The sequence below is a fragment of the Aedes albopictus genome, chromosome 2 (assembly GCF_035046485.1).
Source record: "Aedes albopictus strain Foshan chromosome 2, AalbF5, whole genome shotgun sequence".
NCBI classification, from domain to species: Eukaryota; Metazoa; Arthropoda; class Insecta; order Diptera; family Culicidae; genus Aedes; species Aedes albopictus.
In genome coordinates this window covers 145,043,456-145,068,486 of record NC_085137.1, presented here as the reverse complement: position 1 = coordinate 145,068,486, position 25,031 = coordinate 145,043,456, and the positions used below count along the sequence as shown (strand labels likewise).

Genomic DNA, 25,031 nt, shown 5'->3' with positions numbered 1-25,031 from the left:
TTGCGAATTCCTTTCAAAATTTCTTCGATATATTCTTTGAGAATTCCTTCAGAAACATTTAAGTGAATTCTTTCGTAAATTTCTGTGGAAATATGTTTTCCAACTTATTTGAAATCTTTTCGACATTATTTTTAAATTGATTTGGCCAATATCTTTGAAATAACTTACATACGTAAAGATTCGACTGGAAGATTCTTTCGATTTTTACTGCCTCTCACAGTCTAGGGGATCAAAAAGGATAGTATTGTTCTGCCCGACGTTTCGGCACTTTGTATTTGGCCATTTTCAAGGGTGGAACTGTCTACCGTTCATCGTTAATTTGTTTTGCCGTTTTGCACATTTGAAGCTTCTTGTATATAGTTTTAAACATATATAAATAATTGGTAAAAGGGGGCACAAACTATTATTAACGACCTGCACTGCACTGGTAGTGCAGGTCGTTAAGAATAGTTTGTGCAATGGTTTGCAACAACTGTCCGTGAATGGTCCCTTTGGGCGGAAGAATTTCTTAAAAAGGCAACCGAGAGATTTTGATATATATTTGATAAAATTGACTGCGAAAGATCTTATAGAGCAGAAATCAACCAAAAGTATTACTTAGGAATAGTCGTTAACATTATTAGTTCTAAATTCACCGAAAATATCCTTCACCCTAATTAACTCTCGCAGCTCCATGGGTAAAATCAACCAGTCGACCACAGTATCATTACGATGGCAAACGAGCGTTAGTTGCTAGCATATGTTGTTCCACTTGTACCGACCACTGGGAGAGCCAGGAAATTATGTTGCGTCAACAAAATAATTACAGAATTGAACTCATTATTCAACACGGTGTACTATTTGCACCGTAGACCAAGCTCGTGGCCTGTACTGTTTCGGTTGCAATCAATTATTACTGTTTGTGGATTTTTCTTGGTACCTAACTAGGTACCAAGGGGAACTTGTTCGGCATACAATAACAACCACGCATTTATTAGAGTCACAAAATTTGGACCCGAAGTAAACAATATATGATTATTTACATTTTAAATACACTGCTTCGCAGGACACCGGTTGTGTTTAACAGGTTTCACTTTTGGCACACATACCCGACTAGAAGATTCAAACAAAATTATAACAAGTCATCATATTTATAACTAATTGTGATATCATCAACAACATGATATTATGTTATACATGTCATACACATCTTATGTTAAACATGTTGTTAAATAAAGAGAAAAACAAGTTCAATAACTCATTGTGCAATAAATACGTTTTAATTTCATGACATTCAGAAAATATTCTATCAGTATTTATATCAGTCTATCAATATTTATATCAGATTTTGTAATAATTTTGATTTTATTGTAACAAAAAAAAGCTTTTATATTGATTAGACCGGTATACTTTTTGTTACAATTTTACGTACCGTCGTTGGGGGTGAGAATGGGTCAAAAAACGATACTCAAAGATTGTTTGTTAAATAACAAATGCAATTGAAGTCGGAGTAACTTTTTATTTGGTATGTATACTCTCCTATGTGGTAATGATAGTTTAGTGAGAAAGTATCACGTTATATGAATTGCTTAGTAAACTACAAATGATTGAAAATTGACCCAATCTCACCCCTTAGAGGGGGTGAGAATGGGTCAAAGTATTCGAAATCACCTATCTAAGAATATAAATTAATTTTATTGATCATATATAGTAAACCTACTTAAAACACAATGTTATCATGACAAATAAAAGCTTAGGTAATTTTAAAAGATGATTAATCCACCTAAAAGGGCCAATACAACCGAAAAAATGGTTGAAATTTAATAAAATAACGTTTGTATACTGTATCACCATTTTTAGCCATCATAATCATCCTCATTAAGAGTTTCAACCTCCATGAGAGGAGGGAAGATTACAATGAGGGAGGGGCGAAGAAAGAATGGAAGATTGATTGTAAAAAAAACATGCTTATGTATACTGCATAACAAATGTTTAACCAAATCCTCCGTTATAAACTCTTATGTACATGATCATTGGCCTCTATATTGCTAAAGCAAATCACTCTATCTCAAGATAGAGGGTCGTTCAAATATTATGTTAAGTCTATTTTGTGAGCTTACGATATTGCAGTACACTAAAGAATAGCTGATGATTAGAGGAGCTGTCCACACGCATGGGTGTATTGTTATAAATGATTTTAGGCACTAAACGTATTAACACACTCGTTTGACGCTTCTTGACATATTTTTGAAAGAAAGCGTGCTCTAGTGAAAATACGGTAAACATGGCACCACTCTAACGTCGAATGGGGACTGGATAACAAGTTGAATTTTTAGTTAAGGTTATGTGCACTCGATAACTTGCTTGACCCAATCTCACCCCCATTCTAAATGTTTAGACATAGGGTCGAAAATATTAAGTTTTTAAATAAAAAGAGCAATGACAGCCCGCTTTTTTATTACATCAACCAGGTAATACCTACAGCTAACCACTTATAAGAAAATTTATGGTTAGGTTCTTGTATTAAACATTACGAAGGAGAAATTTTTTCAGAGTGATTTACTAGTAGTTTCATCATATAAGTTTAGCCACAAATTTAACAAAAAACGATTATTGCAAAACATCTTACTCTGCATCATGACGTGTAAAAACATCTCCCCTTTGAAATAATATAAAGTTTTCAATATAAATTATCGATAGTTATTGAGCTATTTCAAATTTTATGTTTCTCTGTTTTGACCCAATCTCACCCCCCAGACCCATTGCCACCCCCATCGACGGTATTTAACATCATACTGCATCTAGCTTATAACACAAAAGTTACAGACAATGTTTATATCATCATAACACAATATGTTATAATCTTGATATATAGTTTAGTTGAGTAAGCACAGCTGTTAATGCACAGCGAACTTCCTGCTGAAGAAAAAGGATTCGGTTTCGATCGGTTCAGGATGTGTTCCAGTTGGAATGTTATGTAAGAAAGGGGAAGAGCAAGAGCACACCAAGTGCTTTGCCATCAACAAAGAATACAGCACCGAGTGCTTCAATGCATCAACTCACTAATGAGTTCACAAGTTCACTCAGCGTCACCATCCGGTATTCACAAAATCAAAACCCACTAAATACTCTATTCACTTTTCACAAGCTCTTCATGCCTGATTATACACTCCGGAATCCGGCGATAAAGAGCAGCTGCTTTTGGAAGAACAACAAAAAGCATTAGGGCTACCGTATATTTCTTTGAACACCACCAGCCGTGCGTAGTCACTCGTCTATGCCTTGCCATATAGAAAGGCAGCAGAAGCTTTCCAGGACTCATTTTAAGCTACCACCACCGACCACGCTGACTGGCCCGGCGGCTACCAGGGTAACCATTTACTGGAACAGTTAAACGACTAAATAGCTTCATTCGTTCTGGTAAAGGTCAGAAAGTTGCTGCATTGGGTGATGCGTTGGTGCCTACCTTACCTACCCACTGACGAATGGTGGTAATGGATCAGACTGACGATGATGCAACGGCACATTTTGGCAATGGTTGTAGGGATGTCGCACTTTTAACGTACCTATTATGGTACGAGTGCCCAAAAGCACTCAGAACTATTTTAAAATTTGGAGTGTGAAAAATACTTTTCAAACTTGAACAGAGTTTTTTTTACAGTTTGCCTTTTGTTGGCGCTTGCAACAGAGAGCAGTACATGGTGATAAGAGCACAGAAGAAACGCATCCATTGCAGTAAGAAACAGCAGCACGAAGAGAGTGTCATTTCGGAAGCGCAATAAAGCATGGACAGGAACGATATGCAGAGGTTTCAGGCAACTTTCAATGGTGCGAAGCGCTAGACTGCGCCCGTACCCGCCATGGACAATGATCGTTTTTCTTAAGTTTTGAGAGGCTTGATTTCTCATGCATTGATTTTTTTAACTACTTATATTTGCATGAACTTTATGATAGTTTCTTGAACATCCCTATCTCCAGATCATTCCACGGCAACGCCGCCATTCAGCTTGCACATTTATTTCGGATGCTCCCATATTCTCTGAGTCTATTCATCACTTTCCATTCCAGGCAACCCATCTCGGAGGCATCCACCTACGACGCGCTTTTCAAGTTCTTTCAACAGGCATCGGCCTAGCTCCATTTGAAATAAATTTCCTAAAGGCAGTCGAAAAACGGCAATGAGTCCTTGCTAAATACATAGCGACTTCCGTTTGCCTCGAATCCCTTTTTCCTTTGCACAAAGCGTTTCAAACCCAACGGGGAAAAAGCTCTTTCCGCGCATGCAGATTCGAAACCGAAAATCACGGTTTCAACGGCAGCAGCAGTGCCCCAAAATAGAATAAGCAAATTGCGGCCACGGTATTTATATCTGGCACCTTTTGTGTCTGGCCCGACTGAAGTTTGAACGGGTTGGCTTGCGGTCATCACCGTCGTCGTTGTCGTCGTCGTCGTCGTCCTCGGGGGACTTTTCCTTTTGTTGAGTGGGAAACACATCCTAATATGCGACTCTAGGCATGCATGCATGATCTTCTTGGTACCAGAGAATCTTTTAGCAGGAGCAGCACACTCGGGATCAGCAGGAGGATAGAACTTATTAATTAACTTTTCAGCTGGTGCAGCTTCGAGGCAGGTACGTAATCAGGGTGTTTAAGTGGTCCGTTTTTTCGGAAATTCTTCCAAGGATTCTTCCAGGAATTCCTCCAGGGATTCATCCCTAGAGAAACTCTTGGAAGAATCATTGTAAGAAGTTCTGGGTTATTTTCTGCAGGAATCTCTGCAGTAGTCCTTGAAGAAATTATTGGAGGAATTCCTGGAAGATTTCTGAAAACAAAATTCCTGGAAATATTTCTGGAGAAAACACTGCAGGACTTCCTGAAGTAATTCCTGGAGAAATGCTTCGAAGCACCGTGGAGGAATTTCTAGGCGAATTCATAGAGAAATTCCTGGAGAAATTCCTGGAGAAATTTCTGGAGGATTTCCTGGAGGAATGCAGGAATTCCTCCAGGACTGTATGCAAGAATTCCCCCAGAAAGTCTTCCAGAAATTCCTCCAGGGATTCCTCCAGGAATTCCTCCAGGAATTCCTCCAGGGATTCCTCCAGGGATTCCCCCAGGAATTCCTCCAGGGATTCCTCCAGGAATTCTTCCAGGGATTCCTCCAGGAATTCCTCCAGGAATTCCTCCAGGGATTCCTCCAGGAATTCCTCCAGGGATTCTTCCAGGAAATACTCCAAGGATTCTTCCAGGAAATCCTCCAGGGATTCTTCCAGGAAATCCTCCAGGGATTCTTCCAGGAAATCCTCCAGGGATTCTTCCAGGAATTCCTCCAGGGATTCCTCCAGGGATTCTTCCAGGAATTCCTCCAGGGATTCCTCCAGGAATTCCTCCAGGGATTCTTCCAGGAATTCCCCCAGGGATTCCTCCAGGAAATCCTCCAGGGATTCTTCCAGGAAATCCTCCAGGGATTCTTCCAGGAAATCCTCCAGGGATTCTTCCAGGAATTCCTCCAGGGATTCCTCCAGGAATTCCTCCAGGGATTCCTCCAGGAATTCCTCCAGGGATTCCTCCAGGAATTCCTCCAGGGATTCCTCCAGGAATTCCTCCAGGGATTCCTCCAGGAATTCCTGCAGGCATTCCTCCAGGAATTCCTCCAGGGATTCCTACAGGAATTCCTCCAGGGATTCCTCCAGGGATTCCTCCAGGGATTCCTCCAGGAATTCCTCCAGGGATTCCTCCAGGAATTCCTCCAGGGATTCCTCCAGGAATTCCTCCAGGGATTCCTCCAGGAATTCCTCCAGGGATTCCTCCAGGAATTCCTCCAGGGATTCCTCCAGGAATTCCTCCAGGGATTCCTCCAGGAATTCCTCCAGGGATTCCTCCAGGAATTCCTCCAGGGATTCCTCCAGGAATTCCTCCAGGGATTCCTCCAGGAATTCCTCCAGGGATTCCTCCAGGAATTCCTCCAGGGATTCCTCCAGGAATTCCTCCAGGGATTCCTCCAGGAATTCCTCCAGGGATTCCTCCAGGAATTCCTCCAGGGATTCCTCCAGGAATTCCTCCAGGGATTCCTCCAGGAATTCCTCCAGGGATTCCTCCAGGAATTCCTCCAGGGATTCCTCCAGGAATTCCTCCAGGGATTCCTCCAGGAATTCCTCCAGGGATTCCTCCAGGAATTCCTCCAGGGATTCCTCCAGGAATTCCTCCAGGGATTCCTCCAGGAATTCCTCCAGGGATTCCTCCAGGAATTCCTCCAGGGATTCCTCCAGGAATTCCTCCAGGGATTCCTCCAGGAATTCCTCCAGGGATTCCTCCAGGAATTCCTCCAGGGATTCCTCCAGGAATTCCTCCAGGGATTCCTCCAGGAATTCCTCCAGGGATTCCTCCAGGAATTCCTCCAGGGATTCCTCCAGGAATTCCTCCAGGGATTCCTCCAGGAATTCCTCCAGGGATTCCTCCAGGAATTCCTCCAGGGATTCCTCCAGGAATTCCTCCAGGGATTCCTCCAGGAATTCCTCCAGGGATTCCTCCAGGAATTCCTCCAGGGATTCCTCCAGGAATTCCTCCAGGGAATCCTCCAGGAATTCCTCCAGGGATTCCTCCAGGAATTCCTCCAGGGATTCCTCCAGGAATTCCTCCAGGGATTCCTCCAGGAATTCCTCCAGGGATTCCTCCAGGAATTCCTCCAGGGATTCCTCCAGGAATTCCTCCAGGGATTCCTCCAGGAATTCCTCCAGGGATTCCTCCAGGGATTCCTCCAGGGATTCCTCCAGGAATTCCTCCAGGGATTCCTCCAGGAATTCCTCCAGGGATTCCTCCAGGAATTCCTCCAGGGATTCCTCCAGGAATTCCTCCAGGAATTCCTCCAGGAATTCCTCCAGGAATTCCTTCAGGGATTCCTCCAGGAATTCCTTCAGGGATTCTTCCAGGAATTCCTGCAGGGATTCATCCAGGAATTCCTCCAGGGATTCCTCTAGGAATTCCTCCAGGGATTCCTCCAGGGATTCCTTCAGGAATTCCTCCAGGGTTTCCTCCAGGAATTCCTCCAGAGATTCTTCCAGGAATCCCTCCAGAGATTCCTCCAAGGATTCCTCCAGGGATTCCTCCAAGGATTCCTCCAGGGTTTCGACCAGGGGATTCTCTAGGGATTCCTCCAGGAAATTCCTCCAGAGGTTCCTTCAGAGATTCCTCCAGGGGTCCCTCCATGGATTCCTCCACGGATTCCTCCAGGTATTCCTCCAGGGATTATTCCAGGAATTCCCTCAGGGATTCTTCCAGGAATTCCCTCAGGGATTCTTCCAGGAATTCCCTCAGGGATTCCTCCAGAAATTCCCTCAGGGATTCCTCCAGGAATTCCCTCAGGGATTCCTCCAGGAATTCCCTCAGGGATTCCTCCAGGAATTCCCTCAGGGATTCCTCCAGGAATTCCCTCAGGGATTCCTCCAGGAATTCCCTCAGGGATTCCTCCAGGAATTCCCTCAGGGATTCCTCCAGGAATTCCCTCAGGGATTCCTCCAGGAATTCCCTCAGGGATTCCTCCAGGAATTCCCTCAGGGATTCCTCCAGGAATTCCCTCAGGGATTCCTCCAGGAATTCCCTCACGGATTCCTCCAGGAATTCCCTCAGGGATTCCTCCAGGAATTCCCTCAGGGATTCCTCCAGGAATTCCCTCAGGGATTCCTCCAGGAATTCCCTCAGGGATTCCTCCAGGAATTCCCTCAGGGATTCCTCCAGGAATTCCCTCAGGGATTCCTCCAGGAATTCCCTCAGGGATTCCTCCAGGAATTCCCTCAGGGATTCCTCCAGGAATTCCCTCAGGGATTCCTCCAGGAATTCCCTCAGGGATTCCTCCAGGAATTCCCTCAGGGATGCCTCCAGGAATTCCCTCAGGGATTCCTCCAGGAATTCCCTCAGGGATTCCTCCAGGAATTCCCTCAGGGATTCCTCCAGGGATTTCCCCAGGAATTCCTCCAGGGATTCCTCCAGAAATTCCTTCAGGGATTCCTCCAGAAATTCCTCCAGGTATTCCTCCAGGAATTCCTCCAGGGATTCCTCCAGGGTTTTCTTCCAGGGGTTCCTCCAGGAATTCCCCCAGAGATTCTTCCAGGAATTCCTCCAGGGATTCCTCCACGGATTTTTCCAGGAATTCCTCCAGGCAGCAATTCCTCCAGGGATTCCTCCAGGGATTCGTCCAGGGGTTCCTCCATGGTTTCCTTCAGAAATTCCTCCAGGGATTCCTCCAGGAATACCTTCAGGAATTCTTTCAGATTTTCCTCCAAAAATTCCTCCAGGGATTCCTCCAGGAATTGCTCCAAAAATTTCTCAAGTAATTCCTCCAGGAATTCCTCAAGTAATTCCTCCAGGAATTCCCTTATTGATTCCTCCAGGAATTCCCTCAAGGAATCCTCCAGGAATTCCCTCAGGGATTCCTCCAGAAATTCCCTCAGGGATTCCTCCAGGAATTCCCTCAGGGATTCCTCCAGGAATTCCCTCAGGGATTCCTCCAGGAATTCCTTCAGGGTTTCCTCCAGGAATTCCCTCAGGGTTTCCTCCAGGAATTCCCTCAGGGATTCCCTCAGGAATTCCCTCAGGGATTCCTCCAGGAATTCCCTCAGGGATTCCTCCAGGAATTCCCTCAGGGATTCCTCCAGGAATTCCCTCAGGGATTCCTCCAGGAATTCCCTCAGGGATTCCTCCAGGAATTCCCTCAGGGATTCCTCCAGGAATTCCCTCAGGGATTCCTCCAGGAATTCCCTCAGGGATTCCTCCAGGAATTCCCTCAGGGATTCCTCCAGGAATTCCCTCAGGGATTCCTCCAGGAATTCCCTCAGGGATTCCTCCAGGAATTCCCTCACGGATTCCTCCAGGAATTCCCTCAGGGATTCCTCCAGGAATTCCCTCACGGATTCCTCCAGGAATTCCCTCAGGGATTCCTCCAGGAATTCCCTCAGGGATTCCTCCAGGAATTCCCTCAGGGATTCCTCCAGGAATTCCCTCAGGGATTCCTCCAGGAATTCCCTCAGGGATTCCTCCAGGAATTCCCTCAGGGATTCCTCCAGGAATTCCCTCAGGGATTCCTCCAGGAATTCCCTCAGGGATTCCTCCAGGAATTCCCTCAGGGATTCCTCCAGGAATTCCCTCAGGGATTCCTCCAGGAATTCCCTCAGGGATTCCTCCAGGAATTCCCTCAGGGATTCCTCCAGGAATTCCCTCAGGGATTCCTCCAGGAATTCCCTCAGGGATTCCTCCAGGAATTCCCTCAGGGATTCCTCCAGGAATTCCCTCAGGGATTCCTCCAGGAATTCCCTCAGGGATTCCTCCAGGAATTCCCTCAGGGATTCCTCCAGGAATTCCCTCAGGGATTCCTCCAGGAATTCCCTCTGGGATTCCTCCAGGAATTCCCTCAGGGATTCCTCCAGGAATTCCCTCAGGGATTTCTCCAGGATTTCCCTCACTGATTCCTCCAGGAATTCCCTCAGGGATTCCTCCTGGAATTCCCTCAGGGATTCCTCCAGGAATTCCCTCAGGGATTCCTCCAGGAATTCCCTCAGGGATTCCTCCAGGAATTCCCTCAGGGATTCCTCCAGGAATTCCCTCAGGGATTCCTCCAGGAATTCCCTCAGGGATTCCTCCAGGAATTCCCTCAGGGATTCCTCCAGGAATTCCCTCAGGGATTCCTCCAGGAATTCCCTCAGGGATTCCTCCAGGAATTCCCTCAGGGATTCCTCCAGGAATTCCCTCAGGGATTCCTCCAGGAATTCCCTCAGGGATTCCTCCAGGAATTCCCTCAGGGATTCCTCCAGGAATTCCCTCAGGGATTCCTCCAGGAATTCCCTCAGGGATTCCTCCAGGAATTCCCTCAGGGATTCCTCCAGGAATTCCCTCAGGGATTCCTCCAGGAATTCCCTCAGGGATTCCTCCAGGAATTCCCTCAGGGATTCCTCCAGGAATTCCCTCAGGGATTCCTCCAGGAATTCCCTCAGGGATTCCTCCAGGAATTCCCTCAGGGATTCCTCCAGGAATTCCCTCAGGGATTCCTCCAGGAATTCCCTCAGGGATTCCTCCAGGAATTCCCTCAGGGATTCCTCCAGGAATTCCCTCAGGGATTCCTCCAGGAATTCCTCCAGGGATTCCTCCAGGAATTCCCTCAGGGATTCCTCAAGGAATTCCCTCAGGGATTCCTCAAGGAATTCCCTCAGGGATTCCTCAAGGAATTCCCTCAGGGATTCCTCAAGGAATTCCCTCAGGGATTCCTCCAGGAATTCCCTCAGGGATTCCTCCAGGAATTCCCTCAGGGATTCCTCCAGGAATTCCCTCAGGGATTCCTCCAGGAATTCCCTCAGGGATTCCTCCAGGAATTCTCGCAGGGATTCCTCCAGGAATTCGTCCAGGGGTTCCTCCAGGGTTTCCTTCAGGAATTCCTCCAGGCATTTCCTCAGGGATTCCTCTAGGGATTCCTCCAGGAATTCCTACAGAGATTCATCCAGGAATTCCTACAAAGAATCCTCCTGAAATTCCTTCAGCAATTTCTCCAGGGATTCCTCCATGAATTTCTTCAGGGATTCCTCCATGAATTCCCTCAGGGATTCCTCCAGGAATTCCTTCAGGGCTTTGGGGGCCTTCAGAGGAAGTTAAGAGAGAGTAAGATGGTGTTAAGGAGTTTTAGGTGCGTTTCAGAGTAGATTGAAAGGGGCTTTAGAAACCTAGAAGGCTTTAGTTAAGAGGTTTATGAGTCGTTTCAGAGTCATTCAGGGTGCTCCAGGGCCGTACCTGAAGTCTTTTTAAACCTCTGAATCTCTCATGAAACTGATGACTCCCTGAAACCATCCTGAGGCCATCTGAAACTCTACCGAGACCTCCAGGTACCTTCCTGAAACCACGTGCGAGCCTTTCAAACACTCCTGAGACCCCTTCTAAACTAACAAGCACTCATTTAACAAGCACTTTTACGACGAATTATTTCATCATTATGCCGAAAGACGTTTGGCTAATTTTCACGTACAAACATTGTTTGGGTTTTGTTCACACAAATTTGAAGAAATTATAAAGCAAAGTGTTGAGTACCATTTAACTGTTTGTTGTTAAAAGCGTTATACAAATATATTGTGAAGGTGTTATTCAGCTTTTGCAAAACTGATTTAAAATGAAAAAAGTGCAAAAATAAATAAATTCTCACCACAGTCAATGATCGGCACTTATGCTATGAATAACTAGTATAAAATAATGACTACACATAAATATACCTAAATCAAGATTCGAATTCGAGATCCGTCGATTGCTTTCCACTTGCATTTTTATCTGCGTCATCGTAGAGATGATGGGCTGATGCACTCAAATTAAAACATAACTTACCGTGGAATAATAGTAATCAGCAGTGGTGAATTAGCACAGAAAATTATGGTTACCATCTGTACAACACATTTATTCAGCTGCTTTTCAGTAAAAAAACACGTGTTTTCCATCCTGTACTCTGAATAGAAGAATGATGAAACGAATGTGCTTATTTGACTTTTGAAAACACATTATACAGACACATGTGCTAATTTGTACATAAAATTCCCAAGAAGCGGAAATAAGTCCTATTAATTACTGCAAGTCGAATAGAAATCTTATTTAAATCTTGAAAAGTGTTTTGAATTACCATTGTTAATACATACCGATACAAAAAGCTAAACATTGACTACATTTTCAATTGAAAAAGCTTTTGTACAATAATGTTACAGCATAACTTTAGTTCAGCTATCATTATTATTATAATGCAACAATTCAGCATGCATGCTTGTTTGTGGTTTGCCATTGTTATTTGGATTTGAATGCCCCTTCGACCTCCTGGAACGCTTCTGAACTTCCTGAAGCACACCAGATACCCCGTGGAGCTCCCCTGAGACCCCATGAAACGCTCCTTATAGACCTCCTGGTACCCATAAGACCTCCTAAAGTGCATCTGATACATCCAGATACTCCCTTGAAACCTCCTGGGATCCATTGATACCCCCTGGGATCTCCTAGAACACCCCTGAGCCCCTCTGGAGCGCCCTGAAACACAACTGAGAATCCCTGAAACGCCCCTGCATCCTCCCTTTGATCTCTCCTGTAAACGCCTCCTGGCCGCCGTTGCCATAATTACCGTCATTATAACATTTTCTTATGCACAATATTAGTTCTGAAAAGCTATCTCTTTTCATGTAGGGCATAGAAAAAGGTACATAAAAATAACCTGTATTAAAAGATCCATCTGAGTAGTAAATGTATTCAGGTAAACATTCCAGTTGTGCCCTGACTCAATAATTCTTCTACTTCTTTATGGCTCGACGTTCGCATTGAAACTTGGCCTGCCTTTCTTCAACTTAGTGTTCGTAGAGCACTTCCACTGTTATTAATTGAAGGGCTTTCTTTGCCTGCCATTGCAAACCTCGTGAGATTCAATATAAGTACTAGCAGCAGTAACGGCAGGACTTTTTAAGCAGGAATTTCTTGCGTGGATATTTTAGAAAGATTTTATGATTTTTTTTGGTTAATTTGCCACTTCACCCATTGTCTTTCGAGGCTTTGTTCTTTCATCATTGTGACCGTAACTATTTTCTTCTGTAAATTACAATTTCTCAAAAATAAAATTAACCACCTGGTGACGGCCCTGCTCTCAAATTTCCCCTCTGCAGCAAGTGGTCGAAGAATGATGGAAAGGCATACCTAACACTAACTTCAATCATATTGCCACGATGATGATGCCTAACGGATGCAGGCAGACACTTTCTGTTCGTTGACTGCCATTTCAGACCATGCAAAAATTTATGAATAGATCAACCAGCATGGGTTTGTTCGAAAAACGCATTCATTGCTTCTGCTGCTGCTGCAGCCACTCAGTATGAGAATAGCTGCTGAGCTGCTGCAATAGCTTCCGGTGTCTTTCTCTTCCCACTCGCATACCGTTGAATAAGCGAGCAGCCAGCCCAGCCGGGTAAAGAAGTGCAGTCGTCCTGTGCGAAATTTAAATTAAAATTCTAATTTCAAGCTTTTTGCGCAGTCACCAAGATGCAGGGGATGGGAATGTGAGAGCAGGTCTACTCGGTGGGAGATCGACTTTATTGAATTCATTGTGCCAGGGCCCAGGAATGATATGGAACAAGGTGGAAATTGGACTATAAAGCAGCAAAAGCTGGGGTAAGCAAATTGGCATCAACGATCGGTACGTGAGGAATGCGCCTGACTGTTATGCTTTTCGGATGACTCGTTGTGGCGGTAAAAGCTTACTGGTTTTAAGTGCACGCACGTGGGCGATATGTGCCGGTTATGCAATAGAAAATAGAGAACTATTAGACACAGCGATTCTCTACTCTTAAAATCAGGATCCCTCGTTTAGGAAAAAAAACTGTTTGATACGAAACGATAAACCTTTTTTAAAACTTCCTTCAATTCTCTGTCATCGATGGCGCAAATAGTAAACCTATCAATAAAGGTCGACCTAACAATAGGACAAATTTATGAATGAAAGACAAAAATAGGCACGCACGTAAAGCAATCAAGTCGTATCGTAATGATACCCTGATAAGTGTAACACCGCGGTCCTTGCTTAATAATAGCCCACGAAATTGAGGTAGAGCCACTTTGGTAAAATCGTTATTCCCTTAGTAGGAGTTGAGGTGCTTATCAGTGCAGTACGTGGGTGAGAAAAATATATCTAGACTATTACGGTAGAGCTTCTTCTCTGTACGTAATAGTGAGATAAGGAGGAAATCTTCGAAGCTTTGATAGTGAACTGTGGATTGGAGTGCTCGAAGGAACTATTCAAGATGAACTTTGGCCCCGGTAAGTGAAAATTATACCTGTTTTTTTTAACAATTTAAGGCAAAGTGACGAACCTAATAGATCAAAACTGAACTAAAAAAAACAGCTGGATTGGATATAATACAGCTGAGATATTGCGGTGGGCGCAAAGTTGAGGGCAGCTTGTTATACGAAACCCAATTGTACCTTTGAAAAATTTCGCGAAATTTTATCCATACTCGCCAGCCCGATGTTGTTAACAACAAGCTAGCTATTATCAACGTCAAATACAACAACGCGACTTTTGAAGGGTTAATTTCCTAATAACACAGACTTATACAACATTTAACGAATGATGTAATAGATGATTGTTTTTTTTTAATTTTTTGACTATTTTTCTTCTATTGAGACTTGTAAGTATATCACAAAAGCAAGCCGTTTAAAAAAAGGACCTCTAAGCCAGCGTTTCTCAAACTGTGGGTCGCGACCCACTGGTGGGTCGCGGGCTGATTTTGGGTGGGTCACAAATACTTTGGCGATATAGTAACGAATGTCCCAATTATTTTATGTCAAATGGTATTATCATCCATTTTCTAATTCACAAACAGTTTCTTGGAGAATTGGCAAAGTTATTTCTAGAATTTAGGTTTTTCCTGAATATTAAAACTACTCTCTGGATTTTGAAATCGATACTAAGGCTTTGTGATTTCAATCAAAAGGTTTGAGATTCTGGGAAAAATAAGCCCAGTATTTAGAATATCAGAAAAAAATGCCAAAAAATCTACAAAAAAAAAACACATTTCGACAGAACAACAACGAAAGTTTGGTAATATTCATCGAATTATCTGTTAATTTTAACCGAACTTTGGCACAGCTTAACTTCTATAAAATTCTGTTGAATTTCGATAATCTGGGCTTTTATGGAAATCAGAACTCATCAGACCATCCAGCAGAACTATAATTCTAAAATCTCTGTATGATGTTTACCCACTTGCCGATCTTTAAAAAGATTTTCACGAGAAAACTAAAAAAACGAACAATTTCCGTTTGTTTTAAAATTCTGCAGTTCTAGCCCGTGTAGCTGCCGGCTTAGAATAGCACTACGGACCCCCTGTTCCGGGGGTAAAAGTCTACCAAACAGGGAACCCCCATCCAAGGTGTCAGGCGACCCGTGCTGATGGATGAATGATTGAGGGGGTTTCAAAGATGCTCGATCGTTAACGGAGCCCGTAACGTAGGTAGATCACCTTTTCGTGTTGCGTTACGGAATAAAATCTACCGAAACCTAGTGTCGTCCTACTTTTCCAATTTTGGAATATGCGTTCTGGCAATTCAAGGAATCATAGTATTTAGTCCTTGTTACTGGTGGTTCTGTCACATTCGCCCGAAAACCATTCGTCCGAATTCCAAATGCCCGAATGACACACGCCCGAATGTAACAATCGCCCGAAAGTCATTTGCCCGAAAAGACCATTCGCTCGAAAACCATAATAATCTTGAAAACACTTTTATGAAATCAATTTAGACGACGTCCACGCGTATGGCTGAACGCCATTATCAACTAAAAGTAACTGCAACCATTTTCGTCAGAGGGTTTTGCTTTCTTTGAACACAGCTTGATTTAAGACTTATATTGTTACAGACATTTTCAGCAATATAGCTGCGGAAACATTGATTGGAATTGTCCCTTCTTTTGGTAATAGGCTTTTCTTTCTAGTTTCACCTCCAAGGAAATTAAATTCAATTTAATGTAATTTTTATCAGAAATTTGCCCTTCTTTCAATCATGAGCTGTTCTTTTAAGTTGTTATGGGGAACCTTGACGTTATATAACTTTACAACTTCTGGATTCCAAACATGGTTTTCGTGCTTTTTCTGCAGCCGCTAGCTCACACGTTTTAATTTTTATAAATTATTGTTCGTTCAACAAATCGTAGTTATTCCGAGTAGATCAGTCGTGAACACTATTAACATAAAAGTGTTGTTTACACTGTGCTGAAATTTTGTCTTTACCCTTTCGATCAACAATGCTATAACAAGAAATGTCCAATTATTCAAAACATAGGCCGTTCTTTAAAACTAAGCCAATATGATTATTATTGGCGCTAGTCCAGCTGTTCTTGCGATTGGTCGGATACTAAATACACCATGCGTCTGTCCTTAAACTTTCATCATGGCAAACCAGAAAAAAACTTGTTTTAAAAAATTGCATGAAATCGTTCTGGCGGAGGACTTTCGGGCGTATGGTCTGTCGGGCGAATGGTCTTTTCGGGCGAATGGAATTCGGGCGTTTGTCATTCGGGCATTTGTCATTCGGGCGAATGGTTTTCGGGCGAATGTGACAGAATCGAAGGTCCATAGTCAGCATAGACATACAAATGAAGCAGCCTGTTGAGGCTTGTGATGGACAAAATCATAAGTAGGAAAACAACATTGAGTTATTTCAGTTGCTACGAGATTCCTCAAAAGTGGTGGCAAGACTCCCGCACGGGGGCATCCACAAACACTCATTTTCCCAATCACTGCTTAACGTAATGCCGAGAAGAGATGTCAGTTTTTGAGCATTTGGTAAATCCAATTGGAAGTTATTGAAAGATAAACAGGACCGTATTCACATTTTGGACATTTAAAAGAAGGAGAGCGATTTAGTGCACATTCAATCGATATCTATCAGGTTCATCAGAAGATGTTATATCCACACATCCGGGGAAATGTGTATTGAATAAGCATTCCAGGAAATCATCATCAGAGGAAGTTAATTGTCGCTCGAGGCATGCCACGTGAAATTGCCATTTCATTTTTACTGAAAGTAGCAAATATCGCGTAAAACGCATAATGCGAAACCATGTAGGTGTTAATTAAAGCTAAGACACCTGGATAGAAATCCCCCCTACGAAAGTAAGGTTCTTGGACTAAAGCTGTTCTTTTATGCTGAAGATTGATCTGAGCTGTCATAACCATAGCCACTATCCAAACTAGACAAGATCAAACTCTTACAATCAAAACACAAGAAAAAAAAAGCAACGATAAAAACCAATTCGTTATCGATTGAAGAACGCCAGAGGCGAAGATACACAGAGGACACTGTAAAGAACGCGTAATGCGAAAACCCATATAGGTTATAATTAATGCTAATAAACAACATACTAATATTCCCACCCTTATTAAGCCTCGCAGTTGAGGTTTAAGAAGGATAGCTGATTATCTCAGAGAAACACAAGGTCAACTGCACAGTTGCTCTGGTTAGCGCAGTAAGGGCAGAATACTGTGGATGGTGCCCTAGTACTCCACATGCTCCGTTAATCGATCAAGATTTTATTAGACCCCCCTAACCATTCATTCCTAGGCACGGTAAACATAAAGCCGCATCGCACCATGAATTAGGGGTCACCTGTTTAATGGAATCTTACCACCGGAACAGGCGGTCCATAGTGTTATTCTAAGCCAATTGTGACAACCGCTACCGACACTACACAGCTATCTAGGCTGATCGAGAAAACAAGTTAATATTGATGATTAACTTCATACGGACCCGAACAGCTCACAGGGATTACTCCAGGTGTTCCTTCAAGGATTCCTCTTAGAGTTTCTTTAGGAATCCCTACTTCTCCAAGAATTCCTTCAAGGAACCCTCTGGGAGTTTCTTCAAGGAAAGCTCCAGCATTTCTTTTAAGGATTCCAACAAAAGTTCCTTCATAGGTCTCTAGGAGTTCTTTCAGGGATTTCCCTAGAAGTTCCTTCATGGATTCCTCCAGAGGTTTCTTCAGAGACTCCCCCAGGAGTTCTCTCAAGGATTCCTCTAGGGGTACCTCCAGGGATTTCTCCAGGATATCTTTCAAGGATTCCGCCAGGCGTTCCTCCGTATATTTCTATAGGAGTACCTTCAGGGACTCCTCCTAGAGTTTGCATTGATACTTCCAGGGTTGTTTGCCAAGCCGAAATATAAAAAAAACGAAAAAAAGATGAAAGAACCCGGTAAAACCCGGATAAGTTTGGCAGGTATAACTGTTTTTTTTATTTTTTATTTTTTTTTGTTTTTTCTCGATTTTTTTTTTTGATATTTCTGTTTGGGTTAACCGTAGTTGCCCCACCTAGGCTTCTTCCCAGAGTTACTTCAGAAGTTCATTAACGAGATCCTTTAAAAATTCCGCCATGATATTGGGGGAATTCTTTAAGGACTCCTTTAAGAGTTCCTTTAGAGATTTTTCTAGGGTTGATTGATTCTTCCCAGTTCCTGAGAGTTTCAGGAAGGATTCCTTCAGGAGATCCTTCAGGAATTCCTCCAAAAGTGCCTTCAGGAACTCCTTCAGGAGTTCCTTCAAGGGTTTCTGCAGCAGTTCCATTGAAATTCGAAGATTCTTTCAGTGATTCCTGCAGGAATTTAATCGGAGATACTTTCTTAAATTTAGATTTTTTAAGTTTTTTTTAGATATTCATGTTGGAATACCTCCAGAAGTTCTTTCATGCATTCCTCCATATATTCGTGCAGGGATAGCAGTCCATACATTCTCTGTGGGGATACCTTGGCATTTCTCCAGAAACTCCTCTACAAAATTGTCAAGAGATTCTTCTAGAAGTTCCTTTAGGGGGATTTCTATAATTTTCTCCAGACATTCATCCAGGGATTGCTTCATAACTTTTTTTTAGAATGAGTTTAGTTTTTTCTTCAGGGATTCTTTCAGAAATTTCCTTGTAATTTTTAAGGAATTTCTCTAAAGAATATCTCAAGATCCCTACAGACACTGCTCCAGGGTTTCTATCAGAGTTTTCTACAGGAATTCTTTCATAAGTTTTTCAGGAATGTTCTTCAGAAATCCCTTAGAAAGTTTTCTCGGAAACGCTACAAGAAATGCCTTTGGGAATTTCTCCAGAAATTACTCCAGGAATTCCTCCAGAATTCCTTTAGAAATATGTCAAAGAGTTCCTTCAGGCAGGTACTCTCCCGAACTTTCAAGGAATTCGTCCAATTATTTCTCGAAATCTCCAACGGTATCTGCACGAGTTTCTCCGGGAATTACGGATTTTTCTCAGTAATTCTTTGAGAAATTTCTGAATGAGCTTTTGAAAAAATCCCTGGCGGAAATGCTGAATAAACTCCTGAAGAATTATTCAAAGAAATTTCAGGAGATATTTTGATGGAAATGCTTGAATTAATTAGTTTAAGAATTCCTGGATGAATCCTTGCAAGAATTTCCGGATTTTCTCTAGTGATGATTTCAAGACTTCTGCAGAAAGTGCTCCAGTTTTTCCTCCATAAACTTTTCAACTATTATTTAACTGTTTTAACGCATCCAATAAAATCTTTTCAAGTGTGTACTTCAGAAATCCCTTCAAAAGTTGTCTCAGAAACGCTAGCAGAAATGCCTTCGAAAATTTCTTCGGAGATTTCTCCAGGAGTTCCTCCGTAATTCCTTCAGGAATATCCCAGAGGTTCTTCAAGGAATTTGTCCAATTATTTCTCGAAATCTCCAACGGTACTGGCAAGAGTTTCTTTGAAAATTCAGAACATTTCTCAGAATTTGTTGTGAAATTTCTGGAAGAAAGTTTGAAAAAAAATCCTTGAGGAGTATTCGAAGAAATGCCAGGAGATATTTTTCCGGAAGCTCCTGTAATATTTTGTCAAGAAATTCCTGGATGAATCTTTGGAAGAATTTTCGGAGGAATCGCTGAAGTATTTTTTCAAGAAAATTCAAGGAAAGTTTTTTTTTTACGAAACCGCTTACTGAAATTTCAGAAGAAATCCTTTAAATACTGAAGGAGTCTATGAATATGTTTCTTGGTGAGGAAAGTTTCAGAAAAAAGTGGAGGATATTTTTTTTATCTGTATTAACGAGATTTTTAGCCCTAGGTTCTTTCATCTCGGGACCCAAGTTTTACTTCCCTTTCGAAGGAAGAACTCACATTTTTCGAGTTTGTCGGGAGTGGGATTCGATCCCAGGTCCTCGGCGTGATAGTCAAGTGTTCTAACCATTACACCAGGTCTGCTCCACTGGGGATAATTTTAAAGAATCCCTGTAAGAACTGCTGAAGAAATATCCAATTGAATTCCTGGATGTATTCTTGAAAGAATCCCAGAAAAATCTCTGAGCGATACCCAGGAAACATTTCTGTAAAAATCCTGGAAAAACTCCTCGGTGAAATTCCCAGAAAATTATAAAAGGAAACTGCAGGAGGAATTGTTATTTCAATACAACTTATAGGGCTTTTTCTGAAAATATTGTTTGATAAATTCATGGATACTTTTCTTAATAAATCCCTGTGGGAATATTTAAAAAAAGCATAGACAATGTTCTGCAAATATTCCTAGAAAAAGTTATTGGGAAATTTGTTAAGGAATCTCTGTAGAACTTCTTCGGAAATGTTTCCGGTGAAATTTCTGAATGAATTCCTTGAAAGATCCGTAGAAAAATTTCTAGAGGCATCCTTGCAAGCGCCTGATGAAATTACTGGGGAAGTACAAAGGAATATCTGCGTGAACTCATGAAGAAACTCCGTATGGATTTCAACAGGAATCTCTGAAGCAATTGCTCTTGGAATCACTACTGAATGCAATAAAACAAGAATTGTTGGAAGAATCCTGGCATGATTCTCTGGATGGATTCCTTAAAAAAAACTCCTGTGGTAATTTCTAATGAAATCCATGAAGATATTCTTGAAGGAATCTCTAAAAGATTTGCAGAAGAATTTTTGTAAGAATTTCTGAATGATTCGACGATTTTTTTATATGATTCCGTAAGATTTTTAAATATTTTTTTAAATTATTCCCATTCATGGAGGAATCTTGAATGTTCCATAGGAACAGTTTTTAAGTGAGTCTATGGATTTTTGAAGGAATCTCTGGATGAATTCCTGAAGGAATTTTCAGACGAATCTCTGGAGTATTCCTTAGAAGATTTTTTAAAGAGTCATTGGAAAACTTTTTGAAGGAACGGTTTCAAAAATGAATTTCTGGAGAAATCCATGCAAGATTTTAAAACAACCCTTCGAGAAATTTGGAAAAAAAAATAGCTAGTAAAATAGCAGCAGTAAACTTGCAGGTATTCAGCTAGACTATGATGAGGCTGACGGTTTCTATTCCTGGTCGGTCCCAAAACTTTTACTTATGGAATTCCCTCAACTTATTTGGGCATAAAGTATGAGATACACAGATCGAAAAAAGAGTGTAAAATTCTGTGACATATGATGCACATAATTGGAGCATGGGATATCACAGAAGTTTACATGACATATCATGTAAAGTTCATGAAATATCATGTAAAATTCCATTATATGTCATGTAATTCAGCATGACTCTGAGAGTTTACATGACATATAACACAAATTTACATTATATATCATGTAATCCATCATAACATTAAGTTTACATGACTAAAATGAAGTTTACATGACGTGTAAATCTCATTATTTTTATCTGTGTAGGGATAGCTTTAGACGGGCGTCCCAGGAGAATTCACGCCTTCCGATAAGTTTGGTAAACATTGCAAGAAAATTGCATCATAACTCGCAGTTCTTGCATTCGATCAACTATGAATCATGACATTTACTCCATATATTGTGCAATACTGATCTCACGTGGTTGAACCTTTTCTCTAAGCTACAGCACCGTACCGGAAGCGCTGTCAAATTGCACATGCATGGATTGGCTGACTCCGCACCAACAACAGCCGGAGCTTGCGTTTCACCGCCGTACGATGCCGCCAGATGATGTGTAACCGCTATAAATCGCAATATGAACTGCGGGTGCATACACCACACGCTTCGAGATAAAGATTGGTACCGGGCGGGCGGGCGTAGTGCAACCACTTGGCGAAACTTATCTCGCAAATACCTTATATGCACCAGCATCACTATTGCTGAAAGGAATATGGGTGGAGATTGTAAATCTTCGCCCAGACAGGCGATCTTTATCAGTGGTGGTGCCCTCTGGTGGGTAAATAACTGATAGTGAGGGGATAAATTGCATTCGACTATCTGGTTCTAAGCGGTTTTGCGAAATAGGTTATCGTTGGTCGAGAAAAATAGTGAAAAGAGTACAATCACGTCTGAATAATGAGGTTTCTATTTTTCAAAATCCCAAAATAAATAAGAAAGTACAGTGGCCCTTTTCTAGACTGCTGGCGGATTTCTAGAAAAAAAAGTCGTAAAAACAGGTCACGGGATCCTTTTTTATGGACGTCTGACTGATAGCGATATCAGCAGAAACTTTTGTTTCCAGTGAATTCCACAATATTTCAAGAATTGTGCCTCCAAAATATTTTCGTCGCTCCAGGGGACATGGACCATTTGAGACAGAATTAATTTATAACGTTGGGCAGGAGGTTGTGAATCCGTTTGCTGACAAAGATAAGAACAGTTGCATGAGATTTTTTTTATCATGAATCGCAGTATGTATCTTGAATGAGCGCAAGTGTATCCAATTTTGAAATCTGTCTTTATTTTATAGTTAAACAAATGAAGTGCGCGATAACATTATGCATACGATACATTTATTGCAACGATCCTTACAAAACTAGCATGTGTTGTTGCATAAATGACGACTCGTGTATGTTTTTTTTTTCAAATCATAGCATATATATAAGTAAACTACACTGCGATCTCTTTCTATTGCCGCACCCTCAATCCCAGGAGAAAATCGGACGCCGGTTCAACACACACCGACTGGAAGACGCTGTGGTGAAAAGATGCTTCGTCGAGGAGCTAGAGGACCGTGCTGCGGATATTCTAGCAGATGGAAGCGTAGAAGATCAATGGAGCGCCATCAAAAACGCCTTCATCGCCACCGGCGAGAATAATTTGGGTAAGCTACGCACCCGAAGAAAACTGTGGATCACAGATGACTCCTAGAGGAAGATAGAGGAGGCGAAGGAACGCCAATGCCGCGATCGAGAAAGCGAAAACACGAAGAGCCAAAGCCGTAGCCCGTCAGTGCTATTAGGTTCTCGAGAAGGAAGTGAAACGCTCATGTAGACGGGACAAAAGAGCGTGGGTGGACTCCCTAGCCGACGAAGGCGAGAAAGCCGCAAACACCGGCGACATCCGTATCCGCTACGATGTCTCACGTCACCTTGGTGGGACCAAGATAAATGCTACGATGCCCGTGAAAGACACGTCTGGACAGTTACTGACTGACCCGGCTGACCAGTTGAAACACTGGTTCGATCACTTTGGAAACCTTTTTCAAGTGTCGGCCACGCCATCAACACCTCAGCATGATCCGCCAAGGGTTCGACGAATTACCCGTGTCAACACCGAAGCTCCATCAGTACAGGGTTCGATCGCATATCAGCTGAGATGCTCAAAGCTGACCACATAGTATCCGCACTACTACAGCATCTATTATTCTAAGTGTAGAATTAGTATTTAAGTTAAAATACACGTTAATACAAACAAAAAAAGAATCTATTATTCTGCAACATATGATAAACCTAGACATTTCCGGCCGACTGGATGCAAGGCATCTTAGAAAAGGTACCCAAACAGGGTTGCTGTGTATCGTTCTCTGCAAAATGATCCTTAACCGGATACAGGAGAAGATTGACGCAACTCTCCTGCAGCAAGCAGGATTCCGTGCCGGACGTTCCTGTGTGGACCAAATTGTCACGCTCCGTCATGCTCCAGAACTATGCAAATCAATGAATTCCAAGAGTCTCTCTACCTGATGTTCATTGATTACAAAATACCTTTCGACCGGGTCAATCATGAAAACATATGGGGAACCCTTAGGCGCAAGGGCCCTGAGAAAATCATCGGCCTCATTGAAGCACAGTACAGGGCATTTTCATGCAGAGTACTGCACATCGATGTTTCGTCCGATCTCATCCGGGTCGTTTCTGGATTGAGGCAAGGATGTAAACTATCACCGCTATTATTCCTCATCGTAATCGACGAGGTCCTGATAGGTGCGATTGATCGTGAATGAAATAGTGGGTTACGTGAAATTTGTGCTTCTATACGCCAGTGAAACCTGGTGTGTATCAGTGGAGAACACGCAACGGCTGCTGGTCTTCAACAATAGATGCCTGCGGTATATAATTCGTGCATGGTGGCCTCACAATTGGATCTCCAACGTGGAGGTCCATCGTTGATGTCATCAAAAGTTGATAGCGACAGAAATTCGAGAGCGAAAATGGAGGTGAGTCAGCTACACTCTACGCAGGAGCGAAAATGAAATCTGCAAACAAGCGTTAGACTGGAACCCAGCAGGACATCGTAGCAGAGTCAGTCCCAGAGGCTCATGGCGGCGCAGCCTCAACAACGAAATCAAGCAAGTCGACAGAAATTTGACCTGGCCACAGGTCAAGGCGATGCACAGTGGAGCACCTAATAAATCAAAACTGATTAAAACTATTTTGACGTATTTTCGCAACACAAATTAGTAATGAAACGTATTTCATAGGTTTCAATGAATTTTATAGCAATAAATTTACCTAGCAACCTCTTTAGAAATTTTATGAAGAATTTAAAGAAGTACTTCAAAAGATATGGGGGAAACATTTTAGAGGAATCTTTGGAACATTTTATTTAAAACAAAGTCGCTTGAAGAATTTCTTTAGAAATCCCCGAAAGATTTTTCAAGCAATCGCTGGGAGAAATTTTTGAAAGAATCTGTAAAAGAGTTTCCAAAGAAACCAGTGTAGGGATTTTTGAATGAGTTCCCGGAGGATTTTCAAAAGGATTCTATGGAGGAATACTGGGAATATTGTAGGAAAGTTTTCTCGGGCCTCGAGGTACGGTGAGATATGTAGTCCTTTTAATGGCATATCTCAGATTTGCTGGTATATCTGCAACATTCTGAAAAACTTGTGATGAGAAAACACAGACATTTTACGTTTGGGCTCCGAGTCAGTAAGCTGTTCTGTGGCTTAGTTGGTTAAAAGTCTGGTAGTGGGTTCGAAGCCCACCAGAAAGAGTTTTCTTTCACAAATTCATTTCACAATTTGTCATTTAGAAACATTTACGTACAATTTATTTACAAGTTGTTCAGCATTTTTTCCCGAGCAATTCTTGGAGAAAATTTTGAAGAAAATCTTGGTAGAATTTCCAAAGAGATTCTTTGAGTAATTTCGGCAGCATCTTGAGAGAAAAGTCTGAATAAATAATAAAAGTGTTAGAAATAAAAACCTGTAGTATTTTCAAATATCTTTAGAAATTTCTAGAAAAAAAAATTAAAGGACGTTTTGAAGAAATTTCTGAAAGAATCTCAGGTGAAATGTCTGAAGCAATCTTTGAAGAAAACTTTCGAATGAACTCTGGGAGGGTTTTCAAAAAAAATCGTGATACTGAAGAAATTTTT

At 42.1% G+C, this 25,031-nt stretch overlaps 1 protein-coding gene across 1 annotated transcript in view; it reads left to right on the top strand.

Annotated features, from left to right (window-relative positions):
• The first annotated feature begins 13,633 nt into the window (after window positions 1–13,633).
• LOC109421076 (uncharacterized) overlaps window positions 13,634–25,031 on the top strand; it is a 108,346-nt gene continuing 96,948 nt past the window's right edge. The window contains exon 1 of the mRNA XM_019695570.3: window positions 13,634–13,781. Coding sequence (XP_019551115.3) covers window positions 13,766–13,781 — 16 coding nt within the window. The 5' untranslated portion in view covers window positions 13,634–13,765. The remainder of the gene's footprint in view (window positions 13,782–25,031) is intronic.